Genomic DNA, 27,816 nt, shown 5'->3' on the forward strand with positions numbered 1-27,816 from the left:
ACAGAGTTAAGCTTTATACACAGTCGAATTTATTTGAATTACTTTCATTTTCATTGACGATTAATCACTTGGTTTAATACACTTTAAATATGTATTTCAATTTTTGACTGGCTCTGGAATATCAGGCCTACGAGATAAACTATTTGCCATAACTGTGAAACTATATCTGCCTTGTCAAATAATAAATGTTAGCTGCGGGTAAAATAACCCAAGGTAAAGAAACCGACTCCTCACTGACACGATAAATTATTTGCGGCAGTTCAAAAAGCATTTTATTTTGATTCTGTAATGTTTTCCCTGCGAGTGTTTGGAATTTTAAAAAGTGTTTTCCCAAGTTTTCCCAGCAGGTTTCACAGAGCATTGTAGAAGAAGACTCGAGGTCCAACACAGCACTGTGGCATGCAAATGAGTACCAGGAACATAAGCAGCACAGAACACTTCCAAAATAGCCCATATGTGCTGCTTTGCCTCATATTTTCATTCAAGTAAAACTCTTATTGAGAATGTAGGCATTCCACCAGCACTTCTCTCCCTATTTTCAGCAATCCGCCGTTTAATAGTTTTGTCTGCCAAAATAGATCAGGATGGTGGAGTCTGTTTCTTAAACCCAGATTTAAAATGCGCTACGTCATGGCTTTGATCTTGGCTGTGTGTTTGTGGATTATCAGAGGGAGCTGCTGCATAAGATTTCGCAAGGATAAAAGAAAAGATCAATTCCTCGAGCAAGGCTTGGATGTGCCTCATTTACCAGTCACAGCTTTGACTGAGTCCTCATTAGTACCCTTCAACACACACACACTGCATCCACCGTGACAGCATCCATGTAGGCCACTGTGACGGAGAAGAAAGTGCATGGGAATCAGCCACAGCGCTCAAACTGACACAATTCAATAACTGAAACAATTCACGCCCGACATCACACAGTCTAATTGAAAAGTACATGTTTCCACATCCGTCTATGACACAATGCATGCATAAAATGCATACACGCATGAATTTCAGTGGACCCGAGTAAGCCACAAACTGCAGATACACTTATCGTTACATACCAACATTTTGGTGATTGAATGTCTTCTCTACCTGCCGAGCTGGCTGCCTTTCACACTTCCTTTTCCTCCCAATTACAATGACTGATATTTAGTACTCACTATGATGCCAACACTTCACTGTGTGTGTATGTATGTGTGGTAATGTGTGTACTGCCACCCTCCAAAAAATCTGGTTTGACTCATGACAAAAAAAAAAAAAGTCTATTTCTGGGCCAGGTCTCAGCAGATCCTCAACTAGCTGTTTCTGACTATATACTCTCAACACAGTATGCAATAGGAGCCAGTAAATCTCTGACAGTGCTGTGATGGAGGATGTGCATCACCTCAGTCAGGTCCACTGCCATCAGCATGGGCCATGTGTTACCTGTGAGCTGACTGAATTAACTAGTGACAAAAGCATTACAGGCTCTGAGTGAGCCGCGACAAGCTCAATCAATGAGGTCCTGACAACAGGAAGATTTCTTACTATAACGCCATCGTTGCTGCTTCACAATGCTGATGCTAGCTTCCTAGTTAAAACAGCTGAGGCTGGATGGATGACTGAAACATAGTTAACGCAGTCTCACAGCATGACTGGCAGGTCAAGATGTGACTCCAGCTCATGGCCACATATACTTCACAACTCTAATGGATTCTAATATTAATAAACTCTAAGTATAATCTCCTTAATATACCTTTTAAGTTACTAAGTTATCCTACTGGCAATCACACATTGACTTTTTTTTTTAATATGCAACAGTGTGACCATTCTTTTTAATAAATATATTGCTACACCCTAAAAACAAGAAACGATTTTCTGTAAAATGTTATATGAAATTCTCCTCTTTTATCAGTTTAATTAATCCTCTTTTTCCATCTCCAACAGGTATGGTATGACATCACGTTTGGCAGCAGACGGCTGTTAATTCTGCTGATTGGAAATGAGTAGCTGAAGTAAAGAAAACATCCATACTCATCCATTTGGAGTGTTGCCAGCCTAGGAGAAGTGTTATGGGCTGGACAAGATGAATTCTTTATTAGTGCTTCCCCAAGAGCAATTTAATCAACTGGCAGTAAAATTCCTGCTGACCAAACCTGTACAGTATGCACCAGAAGACCACAGTGGGAGTTATGTGTTTCTAAATACCACCCATGCAAAATGTTGCATAGACACAAACTAACAAAACATCCGCTCTGTAAGCTGTCATATTATAAATTCAGATGTGAATCTTATCATTTGGTCAATGGCAGCAAACATATTTGCAGGCAATGCAAAAAAAAAAAAAAAAAAAGATTCAGTGATGAATAATGTAACAGATTTATAACTAGCCCACAGCAAGAAACAGCGTCAATGTAGCTCAAAAAAACTGTCAGGACTGCAGTGACATTTTTACAGTGCCATGCTGCCACAGAGACAGCCAGAGGGACTCTGCCACCGCAATTACATAAAACCCCAAATTACAATCACCTGAGACGAACTTGGACACCTGACAAGTGACAAGTACAGCAGCTACAATTAGTCGATTTGTCAACTTTTTTTTAGAATCGGTTAACTATTAAAGTCATTTTTCATGCAAAAATGGAAGAAAAAGTTCTGTACGGATATGGAGAGCCCCTGCATTCCTCTGTTTTATATCATATTAAACTAAATATCATTTAAAGACATCGCATCAGACTTTGTGGAAATGAGATGGACATTTACTAAGTCATTTTATAGACCAAACACTTAATCTAGAAAATAATGATAATGAAAATAATAATGTGTTGCACCTTTAGCTAACGCTTTCCTTTATCTCACCCTTTATTTCTATGAAGTGGAGGTCATGCTACTGGAGACCATTTAGGCCTACACACTCGTGCAACACTGAAATGCACAATGACACCAAAGAATTGTCAGTGTGAAGATATTCTTTGTACCATGTCCAGCAGTTAACGGTTAATGGGGCACTAAAAATGATGATCAGCGCTTGTTTTGACCTGAAGAGATAGTATTGTACTGCTTCCAGCGACAGTCACCGTGAGAAAACATTCAGTTTCCCTCCCTCATAACATGATTTCTGTGTGATTAATGCAACAGCACTGAAGCAGCTCCTTATGGCAAAAAGTAACCTTGTGAATTCAGCCCAGAGTGAGGGCATGTCTTAAATTTGGCATATTTCACACTTTTGGTTTAATCTGATTACTGCGCAGAACAATTTTTCCTCAACCCAGAAGTTCTCTTTCAAGCCACATCATTAGACAGATGCCCCTTAGTGCTCTAACACTATCACTGAGCTGTGTAATCTGGCTCTGACACAGTTGGCATGCATTATTTCTACCCAGAGAATCACAAGATGGATTCATGACATTGGAGAGGGTTGATGAGTGTTCAGCAGAGGAAGAGATAGATGCCTAATCATCGTACCGCTGTGGCTGCTAACAGCCAGTTTTCATATTACACAAAGCCCCAATTAGATCCTTACTGTCCCAGGTGACAGCTCCCATAGCAACAAGCAGGGATGTCTGCAGTTTCACAGCAATATCTCACACCACAGTCTTGTTGTAACGTCTTGCAATAGTCAAGTTCCCTAAACCTTAACCAAAGCTCACAAGTTGTTGTTGTTGCTGAATGCATTATCAAACGCAAGATAATTGATATGACACAAATATTTAACGCTAAAAACACGGTGTCTCAATTCCTCGTCAGCTGCAGCCGTATGGTCAAAAAAAAGTTACGTCCTATATCCTTTCCTAAACACTTTTCCTTGACCTCAATGGCAAATGTCACAAAGTGTGAAGAAGAATTCATAACTTGGGAAAAGACAACCCATCATGCTTAGAGAATCCGGCTGCAATATAAATATGCGACGGTGGATGTTATTGACATGGGTCCGCCACAAGGAACTGTGGGGCAGCATTATCTCTTTTCCTTTCGTAAAGGATGGTTCAGTAGACGCCATCCTAATGGAGATAAGAAACATTTAGAAAATAAGACCAGCCCTTATCATGGCTGCCACTTGGATACTTTCACTCAGTTTAGGAGCCCTCCTAAGCAAAAAAAGACAATTTGACTACAGCCTGTGTATAAAGTACATAGTATACTATCTACTCACGTCATGACAATGCACTATTTTGACGTTTAGAAGACACACATTGACAGGAAATTGGAAAACAGCTGTGAGTACTGTTTTTTAAATGGACTTTTTATTTTAGGTTTCGTTAGCTCTCACTATTTTCTTAGTTTCTTTTGAACTCTGGAGTGTGAAGACACTACTTTCAATACACAGGCACAGTGTGCTAATTTTGGCATGGTGGCATTGTCTCAATTCGAATATGGCCGTTGTGGTTAAAATGGCGACCAATGAGGACGGAAAAGTTTCCAGTGTTCCACGCACAACTTTTTTGACCATTACGAGTCCACCATTGCATTTTGTCGTGTAAAGACACTTAATGCACTGAAAATAGCAAGTGTAAGTATGGAAGTACGTGAATTGAGAGATGTCAAAAATCGGTGCTTGTCATCAAGACGACGAGGAGCAGCTGGTCAAGAAAAGAAAAGCTGTGGCCCGCCTTTGTAAGTAGGCTACCTATTATTCACACTAATGGGGTTTGAATGAATCAATAGCAATTTACACATATCAGTGCCTTTGTGTGGGTGTACACAACAAGCTGAGCATTTATTTCATTTTTTGCTTCAGTGGTCCACTTACTATTTTCAGAAAGTTTTGTAATGTGTTCTGCTGAATTAGCACTAATTCAACTCAAACTCTTTTTTTTGTTGTTGTTGTTTTTACAACTGCCAGAATAACAACATGTACAAAGAATATTTAACCTTGTCTTCAGATACATGTTTTAAATAGGAAACTGTAAGCCTTGGGCTTAATTTAAAAAGCTCTAAGAAGTTAGCAAGCTGACACACTGCTGCGTACATGTTGTGGAGTAGTCTAGTCAAACAGCAAAGGCGAGGGCTGAATTTGCACTCAAAATGCATTACTGCGGTCTGTTTTCCATTACATTACACTATATTCCATCTTACCTGTGTCGTTTTCTGTCGCTGCCGGGAGAACTTGACTTCCCACGCTGGTGGTGTCCATGCTGGAAGGGGCGGAAGGCGATGCTCCTGAACATCCCGTCCTCCGCTGGCTCCTCCAGCCTCAGCTGAGGGATAAGATGCCCAAAGGCCATGTCCGTGTGTAGCGCACTGTTAACGATTTTTTAACAAACTTAATAAGTCGCAGTTTTTCTCTTCAGTGCGGTAACACCACTCTACCTGCGACCTTACTGAAGGCTCCACTATTATTAACCTGCAGCTGGAGCGTCTCGGGCTGCAGGGAGGTGGAACTGCCTCGTGCTCAAACTGGAGTCTGGGGACCTGCAGGTGTCCTCGAGAGGGTTCCCAGTTAATTGAGAAACTCACTTTGTGTTTGACTTGTCATTAGCAGAATGTTTAAGACCTTAAAAAAATCTTTATTCTAACACGGGCTTCAGTGTCCTCATTATGTCTCTACATGTCTTCCATTTCATACTGTAATTGCATGTAAGAGCTTACACACCATCCAGCTATGGAGACCTTTTAAGCTAAAGTATTAAATTAAGACTTTTCTAAAAGGGCAGGCAGGGTTATGGTTATGATTATTCTTTTATTGTACATATGTTTTTAATCAATGTGTAAAGTGAATGTCACCAAGAATTCAGTTGATCATTCCATTATTAGTTCTCATTACTTACTTAAGTGTGTAAGATTGGGGGTTTCTATTTTCAGAATAAGACAGACATATAATATATTATTCATAACCATGTTTTCATGCACGTGTAATCACCTGAAGATAAGAATCTTTTTGTTTTTGTTACTTAAAAATGATCCTTTTATATCATCAGCAGGAGCGGGTCCTCTTTCAATGTGGCCACCATGTTGACACACCATGTAGCCCAGAACAGATAAACTAAATACTGACTGTAGACAGGGCTTTTCAAATGTGGCTTCTCCTTTTCACTACTGTAGGTAGGCAGGGGTGATGTGAGGAGATTGCAATGTAGCAATTACACCACTAGATGCAACTAAATCCTACACATTGGACCTGTAAAGTCATTGTTGGCCTACCAAGACTGTTAAAAATTAATGCATTCAAAAAGTTTCACCAAGAGAGAAATGTCATAATCAAGTGACATATTTTTTCTTGTGTATGAGGTTAGATAATCTAAAGATTTGAAAGAGTTTTGATTAATTATATTGGTCTTAGAGTGTATTGGCTAGGGTTAAAAGAAGGTCAACCTTTACATGTACCTTTAGTTTCACTGCTTTATTCTGCATCCTGATTGGATTTGTGATTATTGGAAGTATGACAGACAGTGTATTAATACCGTTTATGTGCAGCATATTTGCTTAGATGAGCATCCTGTAAGTTAAAACAAATACACGTGTTATACCAAACTGTCTGAAGGTGAAATCCTCAGTTGAGTAGTTCTCCTCTTCGGAGTACATAATTATGGATCTCCTTTGTCTAATTTAGCCGACAGTTAATTTTACTTGCTTACTCAATTAAAAGATACTGTATCATTAATTGCCTCATTTTTCAATTAGATGGACTAATAGCTTTCAGTGTTAAGACTCTAGTTTACTAAATTGATATTCATGCATCTTGCTTTCCCTGTTTAATAAAGAAAATCAAATTCTTTCATTATTAAATATTACAATAGCTTGTTGGCTGCATATCTTGTGAACACTGTGAAGCTGGTGTGCAGGCATATTTGACCCAGCACCAAAAATAAAAAAACATTAAAAATGTGGTTCATGCTGCACCAACCTAATCAAAAGCCCTATGAAAAACAATTGTTCCAGTTAAGCAACAGTTTTTCTCTGCTGCAAAGCCCTGAGTATCACAATGTAAATGGATGCTCACATTTATCAGGGATGTCATTGGTGCATTAATCTTAATCAGGCCTGTCATATAGAACAGTATCAGGTAGTTTACAATTACAATGCCTCCACAAATGGATAATTTCTTACATAGTCCATCCATATGCAACTCAACTTTCTGAAGTAGACTTTGCAGCAGCACACGAGTGTCAAAAATAGCACGTTATTAACCTCTCTCTCTAAATTTATGGCAGCACTATAATTAGTGTAGTTGTCAGAGAGTGAAATATACTTTAGATGTGGGTCATAGAGCAATGTTCATTACCCAGAGAAAATCAGTGCAAAGACACACACAGCATTGGTAAAAGCCTGCAGTTTTATCCAAAAAGATTGGTTGGTTTATTGATATGAGTGGTGTGCTGTGCTTTTACACCATTCAGATGAATGAAACACATTCTGTGTTTATTTAAATGTAAACAGCAATATGTGTCAGACTCCTTCTGCTGCACTCATATTCATCTTTATATTGTGTTGTTGCACTTGGTACACACATCAGGTTCCACCAGAGGGAGCTTTAAGCAAAGTCACTCATGTATACAGTACCTGTACCCAATGAGACCCACTAACAATATTACTGTTTTTACAATGAGCCACATAAGACAACTGTGCACAGTGGATCACATCATAAATGGATAACTTTTTCTGCATCAAACAATATTCACGGTTAGATTAAATTAAAGTTATCTGTGGAGATCCGGGAAATGACATCTGGTGATTAGTGATATGCTCAATGTCCAGGAAAGAGGAAAATATTATCCAGGCCTCACGAATGTAGATAAAAACTGAAGGATACAAACATTGTTCAGTTTATAGTTCCTGAAATTAGATCACCATGTTCCAAAACTTGCCAGCAGCGATCCTTTTTTGTTTTGCACATGAGGTTTCTGATGAACTAATCTCAACTGATGATGTATGATGTTCCACTTATGATTTCTCTCATCTCATTAAGAGCCTATCAGCGTCACAGATTACAAGGGAGCTATCGCCAATCAACACCAGGGGGTGCAATTATATAAGTGACTTCAATTATCAAGGCCTTGTGTGGCAATCTGCAAGTATTTACTTTGCAGATTATAGAGGGAGACCAAGAGCAAAATACAATTTGGTATTAATTAGGCTACAAAGCTTGCTCAAAGCAAAAATACTTCTTATCTGTGTGAAGGCATATTTTATTACTTTTATATTTGTTCTAATTAGATTGTGAGCATCCACGTTAATTCAATAATCAATTGTGAGACAACACGCTGTTAGATATTTTAAAATACCAATGATGGGTCCTAAAGTAGTCAAATGTAGATAAATTCTATTAAAAGTCTAAATAAAAAGAAGATAATATCTCTTCTTTTTTTTCTTCACCTTTCTTTGGTTTGATTCTGATGGTCCAAGTTGTAACCAAATGATATGAACGCAGCATACGAAGGAATTCATGAGTGCATGTGTGTGCGTGTGCGTGGGCATGCCAGGGAGATATGACAGTGTCATCACACATGACTAATCATGTGGAACAATGGGAACAGAGGCGTGGAACAGAGAGTGTGGAGAAATGTGATCTGGCCTTGAAAAATTTGATCTTGCTTAATATGGATGCTGTGTTTTTGAAAAAGATGTAAATTTAGCAAGCAATCTGTAGCCAGCTCCTCAACAAACAGCTGTCAGGGAGCGCACTGGTAATTGTATTATCCCCTGTGGCTGCTTCATGTGCATTTACTCAAAGCTTTATTTCCACTTGTTCAAGCCACTTTTGTGACTCCTTCATACCTTTTTGTGTGCATCCTTGAAATAGAGATAAAGTCACACCCTGTCTCTCTAACCATGGTTGACACAGACACTCCATCTTGGCAGTTCAATAGATTGTCAACATAAGAAGAACTTTTCAGAGGGAAGAGATGAATGTCAGTCAATAAGTGCATGACAGGTCAATAGATATCGCTGACCTTGTTGCCACGGGCGTGAGTGTAATGCTGAAAGGCTAGAGATCAAGAGAGACTGTTGAGGAGGAGAGAGAAGAAGGAGCCTTCTGCCCAACTGCTGCATCCTCAGCCACTATAAGACCACATGGTGGGCTTAGTTATCTTAAAAGCTGTAAAGAAGAAGGTGACATACGTTTCTGTAATAAAATACTGTAAGGGAACATGATAGTGTATTTTTAGCCAATGAATGCATGAACTGCTTTATTAATTCTAACACTCTATAAGCTGTACTCAGGTACAGTGGTTTTTTGACCTAAATTTTGCTAACTAGCACTATAAACAAAGAAAACCTGAGGAATTTCAGTTGTTTTCCATGTATGACAAATGGCACTACAGGAAAAGTTAATACAACTCCTGAAGGGGACATGAATAATATGTCATTTCATGTCAGCCATACCAACAGCTGTGGAGACTTTCACTCAAAACTACAAATGTGCGTGTCATGGAGTGGTTAAAGGGAAAAATCAGGGGATTTTTTGTGCGAATCCATCTTGTCAGTGATGAGATATTCTCAAGATAAGTGAAAAATTTGACCTGCTGTTGGCTTGACAGAAAAAGTCAGGAGATCGTCAAAGTTACAAGGATTCATTCTCTGGGCACAATAAACATCTATACAAAATGTCAGCAATCCATTCAACAGTTGTTGAGATTTTTCAGTGGTGAACCAACCGAGCAACTGATTAAGCATCCCTAGAGCTGTTAGCATAGTTTCAGAGCATATCATGAGATTATAAATTGATTTCCTACATTATGGAATTCATGTAATGCGACTGGGAGCAGTAATTGTTTTGAAATTTCTTTGAATATTGCACATGAGGATGTTTCTAGACTTGTGATTTAGCTTGTGAACACCACCAACCTGTGTATTGCATAAATTAAAAATTTTCAGCTTTTTGTTAACATTCATGTTTGCTTATTTTTTGCCTCCCAAGTTTGATTTTTCTGACAAGTAGGTCAACAATGCAATGCTTTTTGACAGCTGGCAAATTTGCCTTCAGTAAGGCAACTCATGTTGACAGAATTTTTTTTTCAGTAGGTGAATACATATGTACAGTACCTTACAGAGTAAAGGCCTATGAAAAAAGGCCCTGACCTTGTCACTCCACATCAACATCCTCTACGCAAACATCAGCTCAGAGGAGGTTTGAGAACAACAATAATAAATTCCCAAACCCACTGCAAAGCAAAGGTTGCCGGAATTATTCCCATACCTGAGCTGATCTCACTCAGCCATGTTAGAAAAGTCCAAATGAAGATGCCACAAGACCAATTAAGTTGTCATTGAATATTTTATTTGCAAATGAAAGAGTAATAACTCAGAAGTCGTAAAAATATACATTTTTTTACTTGTGATATTTACATGGATTGTTTTCATCAAACGAACAAACAGAAAAGTCTGTACTGTTTTACAAAACCAAAGAGAAGCCACAGCAGAAAAACAGATGAGATTAAAGAAAACAAAAGTGTCTTACATTTCCCTTTAGTAACGCCGCGCTGAGCGTGTCTCCCCCTGACATCGAAACAATGTAGTCAAGAGAAACAGCCAACCACACAGATCTCACACAGGCCGGTGATGAGCACAGCACACAAAAAAGTGCAAAGTACATGGATGATAAATTTAAAATAAAGAAGAAGACAAAAATAAAGCTTCATAAAATTTTCTGTGAATATATTTACAATTGTAGATTTTCTTTTCTTTCTTTCTTTTTTTTTTTTTAAAGTTTTTATTTAATTTTTTTATAACTATTTTTAGGCGAATACAGTTATGTTACATCAAAGCAAAGCATTCCCGTTCATCTGCTCAATCTCCTATGACATGCAGGTACCTTTGCCTTCCTTCTTGAGGTTGACTACAGCCCCATCCATCTCCTCTCTCAAAAGTAACAATGCATCACATTCCTCTATACTGACACACAAGGCCAAACCACAAAGTCTAAGCATCGGTTTGCCCTGCTTAACAGCTTTAATCAGAAACAAAACTGCTTAATAAAACATAAAACATTGTGGCTACATGAGATTCATACTCCTATCATATAACGCAGGATAACCATGAATGATTTCATGTTCGCTGCACCTTTGAGTGTTGATAATAAGACAATATATAGTGCTGATGGATACTGTTTTAAAGAATGGTATTGAATGTGCTGCTAACACTCGGAGGTGTGTTAAGACTTTCCTCCTCCACTCCCAAACTGACTTGAACTGACAAAAGCTCCTTAAAATTCATTTGTTGGAAAGAGCACAAGTTTGTCAGGCCACAAAGCTGCACGCATGAGAGGAGAGATGCAATGCGAGGGCTCATAAACTGGGGAATCTGCCACCTGAGACTTGCAAGTTGCTGGAAAGCAAATCAAAAAGCTTGGAGGAATTTAACAGCTGGAAGACTTGCATCCCATCCTCCACCTCCACTGCTACTTTCATCTGTGATGGAGGGAATTTCAATGGCAAGAGCCTACAGCCCTGGCTCAATATCAATCCTGTTATGCCTCTCCTGATTCCCAGTACTACTTCCTGCAGATTCCCATGAAAAAAGTCTCTCATAGCATATGCTATCCAGATTGTTAAAATGCATAGCGAGTGCATGTGTGTTTGCATGCATGTGTGTGTGTATGTGTGTGTGTGTGTGTGTGTGTTTTGTTACAGTAGCTGTTTTTGTATATCTGAGTATGTGTGTGTGTGTGTGTCTCCAGGGCGATGCAGTGTAGAGTGTCCCTTTCTGTGCTGCATTTAGTATCCTGGTTCCATCAGTCAGTCGTAATATCTCCAGACATTCGATCCATCAAATTGATTCTGAGAGAGCAGAAAAAACAAGGATGGCTGCTTGAGATTTTGTTTGTGCAAACTGTGTGTGTGTGTTTGTGTGTTCATGTGCAACTGTGACTGTGCATGAAGCACACACCTGTGTTTTCCCGTGTGGACCTGAATGTGCCACGTGTACCTGTTTATGTGTGTATATACAGTTTTTTTTTTTTTTTTTACCTGTTTGTATTTTTGTGTGTGCACCTTGAGATGCCATCAGTACACCCAGGGCCAAGTGCATTCTATGTTAAGAGACAGCAAGAGCAGGGAGGGAGCATACAAGTGGCCTCCAGAGCTGACAACAGTTATGAATTATGGACGTGCTTTGTCTCGAGACACCACCCCCACAAGCAAAAACATGACTGCTGTCTGTGAAGCCAAGTGCAATAGGCATATAAGTCAGTGAAAACTCAAATAAACACTGCCAATCTGCAGTCATATCAATTTGGATAGAGGTTACTTTGCCTGACTGGATCCTTCTCACTCACTGAATGGCTAACATGAGGATGTGTGGGTGTGGCCCAAGGGCTTATACTGAATTTACATGCACACACCCACACATACACACTCACACACATTCACAAACATGCATGCATGCACTCAAGCACGCACGCGCATACACACGTACACACACACAGTAGCGTCCCTGCTCAAATATGAACTGCTGTCTCTAGTTGAATAGAAAAGGCATTTTTCTTACCTCTAATCGTAACCCCTTACAGTTAAGTCACATGTGACATCCCACACGCTTGAAGTCAAACCGCGTGTGCTTTTCAGACAGATGTTGATTTTCACAACTTTTGAGGTTGAATGACTTTATCTAATGTGACAGGTTTTACTTTAGTATGAATTTTTCAAATCAAACAAGACTAGAGCCACGCTACGAGCACAAAAAGCCAGAGACAATAGCAATATTCATTGCAAGCTATATTATAACAATGTTGGACCTTATGATAATTTGTTCATCTTAGAACCGGTAGTGGAGTTCAAACTGTTCAGTATATCCTGAGATTAAAGGCCATGGTATCATTAAATAAAAACAGCTTATTTCCATTGATAATTTGAACATGCTTGCAAAATTTCGTGGACATTTCAGCTGGATGGATGGTCAAATTAAAGGTCAGCATTCACCAAAATAGTATTATTATATGCAACTATAAATACTCTAAGTAGATTAATGACTATTTATAAGATAACTTGTCAATGCCCAATATCTGGTCAAGGGAAAATTCTGACCCTGTGATGGTGTTTGAAGAAAGGTCACAGGGTCACTAAAATCCTAAGAAATTATTCTCAGGGTATCAATAAAATCCATACAACATCTCATGAGAATCTAGACTATAGTTGTGAAGATATTTGCTTTGGATGTAGGTGTGGACTACTGAATGCTCACATCAGATTTTGGAGCTTGCTTCACTTGTTCACACAACATGTGTATAAAAAAAAACCACACGGTTTAAATTCACTTTTGGGTCCCTTGTGACTCGTTTGTAAGGGGTATCTCCCCTCACATACCCTTATTTATTAAATTAAATGACATCATGTGCGTATATCTATCTGTATGTACAATATAAAACAAGACTGATTACAGAATGTACAGTACATTGTCCCATGGCATGGGATTGCTTTCTCACCATGGATAATTCACTCTGCTTGGTGCTCCCTAGACAGCATCTGTTATTACTAGGGCAAGTTTGTGAAGTTGTATCTCACAGCATTTGCTACTGTTGACCCTCAAAGCCGGATGTGAACAGAGACTTAACCACTGGTGTGCTGAAGATAAGGACAAAGAAAGAAACCATCAAAGGAAGGGGGGATTGCAAAGGCACACTAGATAGGCTACTTGCCCCCCTTTTTTTCAGATACTTTCAATCAAACTGCACTGGGTCTGTCTGAAGATGCGACAGCTGGGGATTGGCCAGCGCAGCTCGACCAATAACCAAGCAGGACCCGGAGATTCGAGCGAGACAGCAATCGAGTGCCACTCCATTGTTACGGATCCAGGGAGAGTACTGACAATGATACCATACACACCCTATACAGCTGAAGTCTATAGAATCACACTCCTCGCTCCCTTCATTCAGACATAGTAATTGTAAAATTGAACGTCAAGGTCAATTCTTTGTGCCTTAGCTTGAATATTGATTCAGCACCTTATAGGAGGCTGAAAATAATGGGATCCACCATATTTGTACATCACACATTCATGGTGACAGATTTTGGTTTCAGTTCATAAATGTAGCAGGTAAACATAAGAGTAAAAAAAGCAACAATAATAACCCATCCTAGGGATTGGTGGCACTTCTTAATATGGATGAATGGACACATAGCTGTCTGTCACCCTTTACAACCTGTTCAGAGAGAAGAGACACAGGAGAACAGAAACAAAATAAAATAAAAACAAGTCCAGCTGGTCTAATAGTTGCTAATCCCCTATATTTAAAGTATTGATTTGCTATAAGCCTAATAGATACTATTTAATTATTAAGGGAAGATATTCAGTACCACAAAAGGATGTCCATAGATGTAGACAAGATGTGGGAAGGTGGGGGGTAACTCCGCTGATTTGACTCCACTGTCAATGCTACATCCTTGTACCTGAAGTTTCCCCTGCTGATTGGTAAAGCAGATGAGCTGTTTGTGAGCCAGCTGAGTCAAGTCTCAGGACCGCAGCGGTTTCTCGTGGGTCCGTTATGGGAGCACGAAAGACCAAGAGCACTGAGGCAGATGATGCACATGCCGCGCACTGTCTCTGTCCTCATGGTTGGGCACAATCGGCCCAGCCCACGGGAAGCAAAAGGGGTTTGTGGTTTTAGAGCAGGTGCTGGGAGCAGTGAGTCGGTGGTGCAGGGTGACATGAATCATAGAATCACCCCACGCCCCACTAACCCATCCTCCTCCTCCCAGATGAAAAAAAAAATCAGTAGCCATCTCACACTCTTGCACTTTCTTCCTCGTGGTTTCCGCCCCTCCTTGTTTCCATCTTGTATTTGCCGACAGCAGTGTGACTCCACTGGTACCTGGCTCAGAGTTTGGATCTACTTTATTATCCAGAATTTAATCTATCCCTTTTTTTCTTCACTGCATGCCTAACCCTTTGATTTGATAAATAAACAAAAGCTCTACCAGGGGGCTCCTTCCACCTCGCTGCACATGGTGTTTCCCTGTGCCTTCCAAAGCCAAAAGAAGGAACTCAGAAAATAAGTTCTGCCTTTAGCCATGAGACACAAACTGTGTTGCATCTCGGGTCTTGTTTTTTCTTTAGTTTTGTTGTTTTATGTAATTCAGTAGGGGGCAAGCATGTCTTATTTTCCCTTTTTAAGTATGCATTCATTAAAAGTACTTTTGGACTTATAGTATTGATTCTTTTAAATACATCCTTTTAACTAGTTGCATTTCTTTGTTTATAGAAGAGTCTTAAGTCTTTGGGAGGGGGCTAGGGGGCTTGGGTTGGGATGGGACTGTCACATGGCTGCAGGAGGGGGTTTGGCTTTCAGTCCTACACAGTCTGAAAGGCCTTGGTCTGGGCAGGGACCATGAGGGTCGGGGGTGTGGGCCCAGACATGTTCCTGGAGTTGTATTTGGGAGTGGCAGGGGGCTCGGGGGTCTTGGGGGGCACCACTGTAGTGTAGGCTGGAGGGGACTGGGGGAAGCCTGGAGGCTGTCCATTTTCCTTGAGAGCTGCTACAGCAGGTGGGCGGGGGCGGTGACCACGCTGGGCGCTGTTGTGCACCATGGACTGGGTGGATGAGGCACCGGAGCGTGAGCTACCAGAACGAGATGAGCTCAGGGAGTTGGGCTTCACTAGTTTGGCCTTGGGAGCCTCTGCATCCTCCCTGCGGTTAGAAACACACAGACATACAGCAAACAATGATGACAATGGTCCATTTAATTTATATCAACAGCACTTCTAAAAATAGAGAAGAGGAACTCACACAAATTATTCACACACTATTCTAAGACCCAATTCACATGAGACTAGTATTATGTGGAGACCTCATGTAATTCATGAGATACCCCCCAGCCCCTAAGTTTTGTGAATCACATTTGCATGGAATAATGAAATCTGCTGAATTCACTTGTTCCCCAGATACTATTGTTGAGCGAAAAAAGGTTTTGCTGAGAAGACAATGAAAACTTTCCATAATAGACTTTCAAGACCAAGACTTTGAAAGGTTGAGACCAAGTCAAGACCAAGACCAGTCAGTATGTAGCCTACTCATGTAGCTAATATTCGCCAAATCTATTTGAATGAGGCATGGTCCCAGCCTTCTAAGTAAGCATATTGCAGGATGTACAGACTCCGAAATTACTTTAATGATGCTTTTTTAAATGCATAAAAAAAAAGTTCACAGTCCGAAAAATTAACTAGTTCACTAGTTCAGTTGAAGAATATTGAGGCTGATTTGGTGGAGGAACTTTGCAGCTGTTGTATTATGGTTCAACCTTGATCTGAACACTACTTTTCTCTCTTTAGGTTTCTGTGCCACGCAGGTGTTTGCTCTATAAGTACAGACCAAAGAACAACTTTTTGAACTGTGTCGCTTTCACCATCATTTATTTTACTCTCCTCAGTGCGCCAATGTCAGTTCATTATAAAACTGTAGCGGGACAAATTAGACATTATTATGTGATTAATGGGAAACACTGGGTGATATCCGTGCAGTTGTGGTCTTGACCTGTCTTGAAATAAACTCCTTTTTGCTCAAGACCCAGACAAGGCCAAGTAAAAATGCTGTTGATTGAGACGAGACTGAGACCTGCATGGCAAAAACAACTTAAAATTGACAATAGCATTTGTACCGTGATTGTTGTTTGGATGGTGCTGTAATTGCAGAGGTTCTTTGCAGTTATTATAAGTCACTATCACCAGTCGAAAGGTAATATCATCCCACTGACATAAGCCAAAAATATAAACCTCTCATCTCTGTTGGCTATGTGGTACCTCTTCAGTCACACTGGAAAAAAGTCTATAACTCCTGGAAGAAAGAAATTAAATTTTCAAAGAGCAGTGTGCTTGGTTATAAATTCATAACAAAGAGATGTGCGTCACTAAAGCTGCTGCGGTCTGCTCACAATCTTTGCATAAAAACAGAAAACACTTTTTCACATCTACATTATTTACTTGTAGATGTTCCTTAACCATGCTGCATTATTCATTGTTACATCAGTAAATATGCACCTACACCGACTCTGAAAAAAAAATGCTGTCGCTTTTTAAAAGTGTCATTACTGGTCCAAAGACTCCACCAATCCTTTAGAGTAAGGAACAAGAACAAACACTAGTGTGATCCCTCAGCTCTCATGCCACACGCACACACACACACACACACACACACACACACACACACACACACACACACACACACACAGACATACAGGTGAGAAAAGAAGGCTCTTAAAATATAATCGATGAACACTTGACCTTGTAGCTGTTTTTGTTTTTAGACACGCGCATCTAAGCAGGGGCTACAGTGACTGTTGCGGTGTCAGTTAGCATTTGACTTGCCCACATCTCTGGCTTCAGTTGAACTGGTGCTTACACACAGGTTAATGCACAGCTATGTGCTTTTGTCCAAAACAAGCATGTGTTCAGCTAAACTGCCAGATTAACTATGAACTCAACTTACTTGTGTGATCCAACCTAACACATAACTATGAACTCAACTTACTTGTGTGATCCAACCTAACACAGGCATTTCAGAGGCATGCTGAATGCCAAATGATAATAGTCTGTGTTGCAAATTCAATTCTACAATATCTCCAACTTCGCTTTTTGTATCTATTATTTTTCAGTCAGATAGTGTTGCATGGAAAGACATATTTTGCAATATGATATATGATATATGATATGATATATATATATATATATATTAATAACCTCTATCTTTCTTGTGTCTTTGCATATGGTATGTGTATCATATTATATAGCTTTAGATCATACTCATGGGATGTATGAGTGCTGTAGCACCCACATCTCCAGGTGTACCGCCCCCATCCCCAGGTGGCTGAAGCTGGTTATATTGGTATTGTTGCAAGGTATGTTTTGTCTGTCTCATGCCTTTGTCACTCTCAGTTGAGATGAATTGCCTTTGCATGAGATAATGCATCCACTAATAAGAACATGGTTGTTGTAAAATTTTATCAGTTTGTTAGATAATCTAAAAATCCAACATAATTAATGTACATATCAAATCTTAAATGCATATAATTATACAATATTACATTATGTTCATACTTAGAGTAGTCGTATCTACATAACTAATGCAGTGGCAGGTGGTTTCTACAAGACAGAAACAGCTTTGAACTTGTTTAAAGGTGCAGCTAAACTAACAGAGCAACAGAATCACGGTGATACAGAAATGAAAGAACATGGAGAAACACACGCATCGCTACACTGCACTCGTCATCCCATTCACATTCACATAATTGTAGCATTTTAAGTAATTTAGAACAGAAAAATTGCACAAAATGGCAAAAAAAGGGTGAACCAGTCCCAGAAGAAGAGAAGATGACTAAACCTGATCTCATTTGGAGTCTCCTCCTCTTCGTACTTCTTTTTCTCTTTCTTCCGGAAGACGAGCCAGATGATTAATATGACAATGAGGACACCAAGGGATATTCCCACCACTGCACCTGCTACCATTCCAACATCCCTCACATCTGTGAACAGAAAAGAGGAAGCGATGAGTGATGAGAGCTTGAGTCACTTACTATCAGGTATTATTCATAGTTTCCATGCTTTATCTTAAATCCACAAATACTTATGGCCCATGCTCATTCAGTCAAAATACTTCAACAGTCCCTACACATGTGTCACAGTGCAACAATTCAATTTAACACTAGGGCTATCAAACTGCTGAGTTACTATACGTGTCATTCTCTCTACAACACCCCAACCGTCCCGGGCCTCTCAGGAAATGTATTAGTGTGACAGTGAAACATAACTGTTGGAGCATAGGTGGTGACCAGTAGCCACCAGTTTAAGTTTAGAGCAGTCCCAATGGTGTTGGAGCTTCGGGGAGGGAGAATGGGGAGGTAGATGGAAAGGCAGGGGAGGGAATAGATGTATTTCCAGCTGCAGTTTGAAACAATAACCATCAATCAGTGTGGCAGTTTGGTCTGAGGTGAACGCTACAAGGTCGACTCTCTCTTGCCTCCTAAACACTCACGCTGCATTGTGACCTCAATGGTGCAGTTTTCTTCTCCCACGTCATTGCTCGCTGTGCACCTGTAGACACCTGTGCTGTCCATAGTGAGATTCCTTAGGGTCACAATCTCTGGGTTCTTGAGATCTGGAGAATTAAAACAGAAGTTAGTATCTACTGTATATGCATTCCTGCATGTTTATCCTCTAGTCACTCATATTTGTTGGACAGGAGAGACAACTGAAATATATTACGGCTGAAGAAAGACAGAGAGAGATAGATGGAAGGAGCATGAGTGAGAGAGCGAGACATTGATGGAGTGTTTATTTAGGAACAAGGCCCATTGCACTGAAGAGGACTTGAGGAGAGTAGCAGGAGCGTGTCTGAGAGAGCGATGGGGCCCCACAGCCCCATGGGATATTTAGTCATCCCTACCAATGACAACCATGTGATATTACCTTTCACCAGCAGCCATAAATAATGACTGCTGACGCTGTGTGTTATCGTCCAATGAAAACTAATTAGACTGAACAGGTGTTGTTTGGTGGAGGTCATTAATTTGAAGCTTTTTGTCTGGGCACGTGCCATCACGGATGCCAGTTGAGCAGTAGAAAGAAAACTGAGACAGAGAGGTTGGCAACCCGGGGGTGTTTATGCCAGGTTTGAGAATACACAGTAGGAAGAATTACCCTACCATTAGCTTTTCTGCTATAAACTGTCTCTGTTACTATTTAGAGGCTGATATGCCTGGTTATGATCCAAGAGGAATGCCAGAATCCACACCATGTGAATGAAGTGTGCCTCAGGGCGACTACTGAGCCAGGATGTAGCGGGAGCTGCCAGTTCTGTCCAGTATTACATTTGATTTTCTCCACTTTACACACAATGCAAGAAAACACTCAGTTGACACTGACTACATGCATGCAGGTATAATTCACAGGAGCCAGCCTGACATTTCAGTGTCACAGACATCTTCATCAGATCACAGAATCAGCCTGGATGCTCGTGTTTATATAACTCATCCCAGCAGAGTACATCCAGAAATCTCAGGTCTGTGTTCAGCTCATTTTTCTAGAAAAAAAAAGTAGTATGCATAATGCAGTCTTTAGCAGTAGATGGTAGTGCTGGCGCAGGTAGAAAAGTAAGAAAATCATGCTGAATTAGTGGCCTAATTGGGACAATCTGAGCCCATCTAAGTGCCCTTTAGGAAAGCATTGTAAATGTTAATTATTGTAATCTGGTGAGCGAAGGGGAGACCAGGAGAATGTACATGCACCGGTCAGTGTTTGCAAATGTATGAATGTACAGAGTCGGGATGAGGTGAAGGAAAGGCGGCGTGCTCAGCATCAGCTCAGCACTTCATCGAATAAATGCAGCCTATAAAAATCACTAAATGAAACTTCATAGCATTTCTCTGCAGAGGGTTTAAGTGATGAATCAGCATGTTGGTGCAGTGCCAGTTATCTTCCTTACCTATCAGTGCCAGGTTTGGCAATTTTCCCAGACTCTTGCCTTTGTCCAGTACTCGCTCCCACTTGTAGTTGATCGGATCAGAACCATCGCTGGACTTGCAGCTCAGCTTGACATCACTGCCCTCCAGCAGTTTGCCATCCATCATGCAAATCGGCTTGGAGGGTTTGACTGTAAGAACATACAGATATCAGAAATACTTAATGCATATGTGAAACACAACACAACAATAAGCAATCTTTTGTTTTATAAGTCGCTGGTACATATATACCTAGCATTAGAAATACATTACATGTCTTATGTGTACTTTTAGATTATTAAACTTGCAGAAATCTTTTATTTAGATTAATCTGTAGCACCACAAATACAGACTTTTAGTAGATGTGTTTGTTCCATTGGCAATGAATGAAAGACTGTGGCTTGTGTGATTATTTGAGAACACAGACAAATTCCCTGATTCTGAACTCTTATTGCTATTATAAAATAAAATATAAAAGCTCAAACAAATATATTACGAGTTCATAAAATTTCATCTTCCATTCGATGTCAGTGACATTATTCTCAAAGTGTCTAAAAATGGCTGAATTATAGTTTATAATAGATTTTCTCTTAAAATAAAAAATGTACTGGAGCGTGAGTTATTCTATAACATAAAGCCAAGTGAAAGAGCCCAACCCCTGTGTATATCACCTCAGGATAAACACTACATAAAGTGGAGAGCAAAGGCATGAAAGTGGGATAATAATAACACAAATGGCTTGTTAAGATGCGTAAAGATGAAATGTTCAACATACATTGTAAACTTTATATGAAGCTTGCTATCTGTGTCTATTAGTGGCGTCATTTACATCTTGTGAATCTAGCACAGAGCTGTTGAAACACACAATCCCATAGGGAATGGATCAATGTGACCCCAAAGCTGGCGGCTGTGAATGCTTGTGGTCATATGTTCTCCACAGGTCAAAGGTTTTGGTCATAGTCCAGTAGCTGGAGGCGCAGTACAGTATAGCAGTTGCCTGCTGAGCTCTGTACAGCTGCTCTGTTTAGATGCACGCCGAGAGGCACCGCAAAGCTATAAAGGCAGGAAAATAGCACACTGTATTCTCCCTCTCAAGTGACATATTTTTAGATCAGTGGTGAACTAAATTTAAACATCTATTTTTTTTTATTTTTTTTTACACTGTCATATTAGTGATGTCAACATTTGGGTTTTTGGCTGTTTGTTGCTGCTTGTCGGCGAATCTGCAGCATAAGTAGCTCTGTATCTCTCCCTCTTTCATTCATCTAACACTTCTTTTCGCCACTCCTGCATCTCGCAGCTCTGTCTGGGTCAGCTAGGCCTTACTGCAGCAGGAGCAGTTGGCGCACATAACCACTACACACACACACACACACACACACACACACACACAAACAAAAACACAACACATGCTCAAACAAAGTCAAAAATGAGCACATGCAAATCCGCACTCTAACAAGAGCAGTGCAAGCATCCAGGCATTACCATGTGAACACCATGACTGGAGGCACACATAAATCCTGGCGTGCACACAAACACATCATACACTCACACACTGTCTCATGCCAAGCCAGATACTAGTTCGGCTGCCAAGCTATTATCTTAGCGTGGGGAGCGAGAGAAAAATGCAAATGTTCGTCTCTCTCAAAATCGAAAGTGTCACCGCAAAGCTGAGGGCAATTTGTAAAAATCGAGGCACTAACTCACTGAAATGTCTTTATGGAAGAGAGAGGAGAGTGAGAGCGAGAGGATTAACAGACTGTTCCATTAGAAAACCAATAACTGCCGGTTGAACTAATCTCCCATGATGTTTTAATAAATCGCCTGCTTTTCTGACATTGAGAATGATCTCGCTCCTCCCGCTGGACTTTGTGGCTGGCTTTTGTGGTACAGCCGCTCCTCTTTTGCTGTTTGTCCTTCAGAGTTGTTTAGCTGTTTGAAAATATGCAGGCAGAAACACATATTACCATTGAGCCAGTTGCTAAGCCATTTATAACCATCGCTATATCGGGCTAATGAGAAAAACAAAAAGAAAACAAATATTGCTGTGGCTCATGAGACCAAAACTGTTTTTCTTTAGTTGCAAAAGTTACGACTTGACTTAATTAACCAATTATTTTTTCAGCAGTTAGTTTGATGACAGCAGACTTTTTTTTCAATGTCATTTTGAACTACTAGATTTCATTACGGGGTCTGTTGTCTGTTCTCTCATAGATCACACAGAGGACACAGATGTATTAGCCTGTGCTATAGGCATATAAATAATTTAACTTGGTGCTTGTTCATGTACCTTGGAACCTAACATAATCAATCAGTTCTGTGCTCTTCCAGACCCAGTCGCATGTTTCTGATCTCACCTCATCAACAAACCAATCCAAACGAACCCAAACAGCACGAGCAAAATCAAATCACACTGTCTGAATCAAATTGAATCATTAGATCAGTCAGCATGACGGAGGAAATGTGCCAGGCTAACGATGCAGTGATTAGGTCTGTGTGTGTGTATGTGCGTGAGGCTCTGTATGTACAAATGGGGTTTGGGTCTCTTCATAACCTGATGGCTGACATGGAGGCTGAGTGTGTGTGTGTATTTCAACGAGTCTGACAACACTCACCCAGCACAATGAGGTTGACCTGGCTCCAGTGGTACTTTCCCCCAGTCTTGACTTTACAGTAGTATTCTCCAGAGTCGGTCAGCAGCAGGTCACTGATCAGCAGGGAGGCATCTCCACCCAGGTACTCCCCGGCAAAGGACAGGCGGCTGGCCTCACTGCCTGTAGCCTCATTGGTGTACACCTGGCCCCCAAAGAAGGTAATGATCTATTGAAGAAAAAGAAATTAGAGATTTATTTTTAACATTATTTAATATAGTCAACGTGAGAGAAGGAGAGAGACTGTTAGCAGGCGTCTGTCCTTCTGAGACTAAATCCAAACAGGCCTCCTTCCACAGCACTCAGCGAATCACAGTTGTCCCACTGCCACTTAAATTGCTTTCTTCCTTTAAGAAGAATTTTCCAATTGCGTCTTGGAACTAACTAACATTTAAGCAGCTTGTGATGTCGGTATTAATCTAATTAATGAAACCAATCCCCCAAACAAGGCTTCCGTATCACTTTACAACACATTTGATTAACTTTTTTTCCATGTCCCAAAAGTAATACCCTTGATATTGTTGACTGCTGGCCTGCCATCAACATTTCAAATAACATAAATCCAATGATTGTGTACGTACAGCTCAGACTATATCCACATAGTCGCTCGCTGGATCCAAAGTCTTGAGAAAAACAGAATACCAGAACTCATGGGTAACACTGTTAACAATCACTTTTTAATTAACACTTGGGAAATAATATTTTACAAATGAATGCATTTGCTGGAATGCCAGTATCATCAGTGTTCATTTAGCTGATTATCTGTGAGCGCTGTTATCTCCTTATAGTCTTTGTACAAGGGGAGCTGTCAAATAGACCAAATAAAAATTTATTCCGGTGCTGAGATAAAAGATGAAAATACCCCCCCAGTGCTACTGATGTGATGTTAGGCTTAACAACAAAGCAAATTAATCACTCACAACATTGTCTAAAGTATGCAAGTATACTATATGTTCTGACAAGAAACATGTTTTTTTTACTCAGTTTCTGCTTTAATTAGCAGGAAATATAAAAAAAACAGATTTCATTCATTCAATTCATTTTTGCACATAAACCCCTAACTGTGAGGTCATACAAGTCAGTAAATGTGTTCATTTTAGCCACTCTTACTACCAATCATTTCACCAAATAGACATAATCCTTTGCTTTATATTCCGATACTGTTATATGATAATTTATGGATAACTTTTTGTAGCTTTGTAGTTCTTTTTTTTTGTCATGATTTGCTTTTGTACTTTTGTATATGTCTAAAAATGTAAAACAAACGTTAAAAACTAAGTTAGTACAGAAAAAGAAGTTTGTGTTACAGTCTGCGATTGACACAATCTATTTTTTCCTTTTTCTTTTCAGCACGAGGTTTGTTGATGTTTGCAGCGACTGGATCTTCAAAGGAGAAATCTGTCGATCCAAAATTTCACTTTGGACGTCCAGCATCTGTAAACATGTGCTGAAACACTTTTATTTTCTCTTCTCTGCCTGTTTATGTCTTTGCTTATTTCTCCTCGTTTCTCTGTTGCCTCGTTCTCTCGTTTCCTCTCTCTCTCCATCCACATACACAAACACAAACAAACACAGCTGTCACGCTGGCCTATTACTCAGGGCAAGTGAGAGCCTGCAGATGGGGATTGCTAAATGCCGGTGCCACAGTGCATCAGTGCCTAAGAAACAGGGGCACCTGCTGTGATCACAGGTGACGACTGGCCATTTACACACACACACACATGCACAAACAAACATTGAAGCAAACATGTAGTGTACAAACACACTATGAATGCAAACAGACATACATTACCGTGCCACAGCTACAGGCACAGTGTGACACGGCCCTGGCACCTACACAAAGTGGGACATATTTTTAAAAAACATCTGCCTCTGGGTACACTTCTGCTGCCTTCTTCAACTCTGGACATTTATTACTCACATATACTGTACAGACTACACTACATGTGTATTTGTGCTTCTGGTTATGTCTGGGTGTACACTGAACACATGACAGCGATAGAGAGATCGTGAGTGCTAGTGAGTGTGAGGAATTTAAGAAGCATTTCGTAAAATGGCCACAGGGTGTTAGCCTAGTTTGCAATTAAAATGAGGTGGGTTGTTTATTCAGTGAAAACTGAGAATACTGCATGCAGACATGGAGTGTGCCTGTACTATCTGGCTTTTTGGAAGGGATACGAGATCACTGGATTAAACATTTTTGTTGCCCTGCAAGGTTATTTTGAGATGTACAATCAAAACATTTAATATTAAGTGTGACAGAACTTGAACACTGTATGTAGTATATGGCAAAAAAAAAAAAAATCACAATCAATCTCATTTATGTATCATATTTTCATATCACATGTCACACTTTGTTAAAACAAAATAGCACCAAGATCAATGAGGGACTGTCCAGACCAGATTACACACAAAACAAAAGTATTATCATTCAAGACATTTAGATTTTATTTTACTCTGGACCATAATGTAGCAGTAATGAGAGTGTGGCTGAATGTGTCTGAAGAGTAGAATAATGATAGGAGAGGAAGAAAAACACAAACTCCTGCAAGTGCTTCTCCACTTTCTCGCGCTACGATTAATGAATATTAATCAGCTCTGTCGGTCACAATAATAAATGCCAATAAAGTAGCTGAAAATTGTGTGCAGGAAGGGCAGCAATTTTGCATTTTCTTGCATTGACAATCGACGGCATAGACTGAACTCTATTATCACTCTGCCGCTGGTGTGTTTTCCATGAAAGAACGATAATTGGTGGGAAATTTCCATCTATAAGCAGCTTACTCTCATTGTTTTACGTTTTTTTTTTTTGTTTTTTGTTTTTTCAGAAAGTGACACCCTTCCAGGCCTGAGCCAAAGCCGCTGCTATGCTAATACACTTTTTTTTGTATGTGTGTAACTATGCTTATAATTGCCGGACAGCACAGGAGGTCCAGGGTGGATTCATAGAGTGCAGCTCTCATGCCCTGTCTCCATCCTTTTGTGTCTTTAACACATGTAGCCTCTACATAACAGAGGCTAAATGCTAAATGTTGACATGGCGCTCTTTCCCTCTCAACACGGCCTTCCGGCAGAACAAAAGGATGATTTATTCATTCAGCTACAGGCACACAATCTCTTTCCTAATCAAATTTTCAGACGTTTGATTTTAATTAATGGCGCCTTCAATGTTATCTTCCCGTTAAATATTCAATGCAATGTGGCAGCCCCCACTGAATCATCAAAGCGTAAGACACTTGTTTTCCCCTTTCTTCCATTCCTGGCCCCTCTGTTTTCCCTCCACACACTCCTTTTCTTTTCTTTTCTTTTTTCACAGCGCTGAACTTCTCCGTGCTAACCAACATATCAGTGAATGAACAAACGACTTTCAAAGAGGAAGGAAATCTCTTTCTTCCGACAGAAGGCTGGCGAGATTTTACGCTCTGTCTGTTATCAGATACTCCATTTGGGTGAAGAAAGGCAATGATTCAAAACCAGCGAAACGATACCAAAATGTCTTTGGAGGCTGTGAGACACAAATCCAAGTTAAGGCCATTGAATTACTTTCAGCCAGGTGATGCTTTACTTAAGCCAGAATTAGTTGTGCTGCTTTTAAAGGCTGGAAGATATGACGAAGTCTAGAATTGGCTGCTATCTATTGATTTTTCTGTTTTCTAGTTCACACAGCAAGTAAAGAAATGTCACTGTGAGTGGAGCATTTTTTTTAATCATAAGAAAGAAATATATAGCAAAATATATGTTTGGATAAAATTTTGGCATAGCATAAAAATGTTTTTTAGTTTTCATTTTTTTTTCCCCATGTGGTTTTTAGATTTAATTTAATTTAACTAATTTAAAAAAACAGATCCAGATGCTCAATATTCCCGGGTATAATTCAGTCTCATGATGTGAAGCCTTGAAAAAACAAATATAATATCCTGCAAAGAAAGCAGGAGCACAGGAGTGACAGGAGGCATGCAGCATATACAGTACTGTCTGTATGCCACTGTCTTTATTGAGCGTTGAACGTTTTGGGAACAGTGTGCCTCCCTCAGAGCTTAAAGGAGTCTCTGCGTAGTCACACATCAGTTGTGTGTTGGTGAAGCAGAGTACAGTCTCTGCTGAAGTAGTTTTAAGGAGAAATAGTGCAGTAATCCTGCTCTGTCTCATAGCTAAGGTCAGCTTGAGTTAGTCATTTCTAGCGAAAACATTTCTCAGTGTTAGCCAATTAGATGGAAAGTGATGACAACTTAAGACTGTTTATGTGTCGTACGTGTAAGAAACACAATGAAATGCTAATTGAGAATAATGTTCAAGTTGTTGTAGTGTTTATGTCATGCTAAGAATAAATGGTCCAAGGTTACGTGTACAAAATGAGACGGGGCGCATTAGGCGGCATGACTGTTCCTGTGTGAAAGGCACTAAAACCTGAAGTGCCACAGTAACTTTGGGCATTGAGTTAATGTGCAACTATTATGGCTCCTGTTGGAAATCAATCAGCAAGACTTAAATGGAGTAAAGATAAAAGATAGATAAGAGAGAGGTTTCTGTTTGAGCTCAAGTGTTTCCATTGTCATTTTGAAAACCCCCAAGCAAAGGTCACAAAACCTGTAACCCGAGGACTCAAAGGCCATCAAAAGTGTGCTTAAGTTGTTTGTGTTCTACCTGTAGCATAAAAACAGTTTTACTTTTTACTTCTAAAGAGAGGACAGAAATCAGGCTGCTCCTGTTGGCAAAGACCAGTTAAAGATGCATTACATTTTTTTTACACACTTGCAATAGCTTGAAGCAGCTACAAAGAACTCCAGAAACTTTCATTTTGTGTTGATTCTGGTGGCCCCTGTGGACAAAAGCAG

The 27,816-nt window shown here is 40.0% G+C and overlaps 1 protein-coding gene and 1 long non-coding RNA gene across 3 annotated transcripts in view; both read right to left on the reverse strand.

Moving 5' to 3' along the window:
* LOC113746010 (uncharacterized) overlaps positions 1–5,555 on the reverse strand; it is a 35,757-nt gene extending 30,202 nt beyond the window's left edge. For both annotated transcript variants that reach the window (XR_003462558.1, XR_003462557.1), the window contains exon 1: positions 5,044–5,555. This is a non-coding gene — a long non-coding RNA (uncharacterized LOC113746010). The remainder of the gene's footprint in view (positions 1–5,043) is intronic.
* Positions 5,556–10,164: 4,609 nt separating this feature from the next.
* clmpb (CXADR like membrane protein b) overlaps positions 10,165–27,816 on the reverse strand; it is a 64,424-nt gene continuing 46,772 nt past the window's right edge. Inside the window, exons 3-7 of the mRNA XM_010748162.3 lie at positions 22,946–23,150; positions 20,315–20,482; positions 18,866–18,988; positions 18,215–18,356; positions 10,165–15,529 (exon numbers count right to left, since the gene is read on the reverse strand). Coding sequence (XP_010746464.2) covers positions 15,193–15,529; positions 18,215–18,356; positions 18,866–18,988; positions 20,315–20,482; positions 22,946–23,150 — 975 coding nt within the window. The 3' untranslated portion in view covers positions 10,165–15,192. The remainder of the gene's footprint in view (positions 15,530–18,214; positions 18,357–18,865; positions 18,989–20,314; positions 20,483–22,945; positions 23,151–27,816) is intronic.

This window comes from Larimichthys crocea, chromosome VII (genome assembly GCF_000972845.2).
Source record: "Larimichthys crocea isolate SSNF chromosome VII, L_crocea_2.0, whole genome shotgun sequence".
NCBI classification, from domain to species: domain Eukaryota; kingdom Metazoa; phylum Chordata; class Actinopteri; family Sciaenidae; genus Larimichthys; species Larimichthys crocea.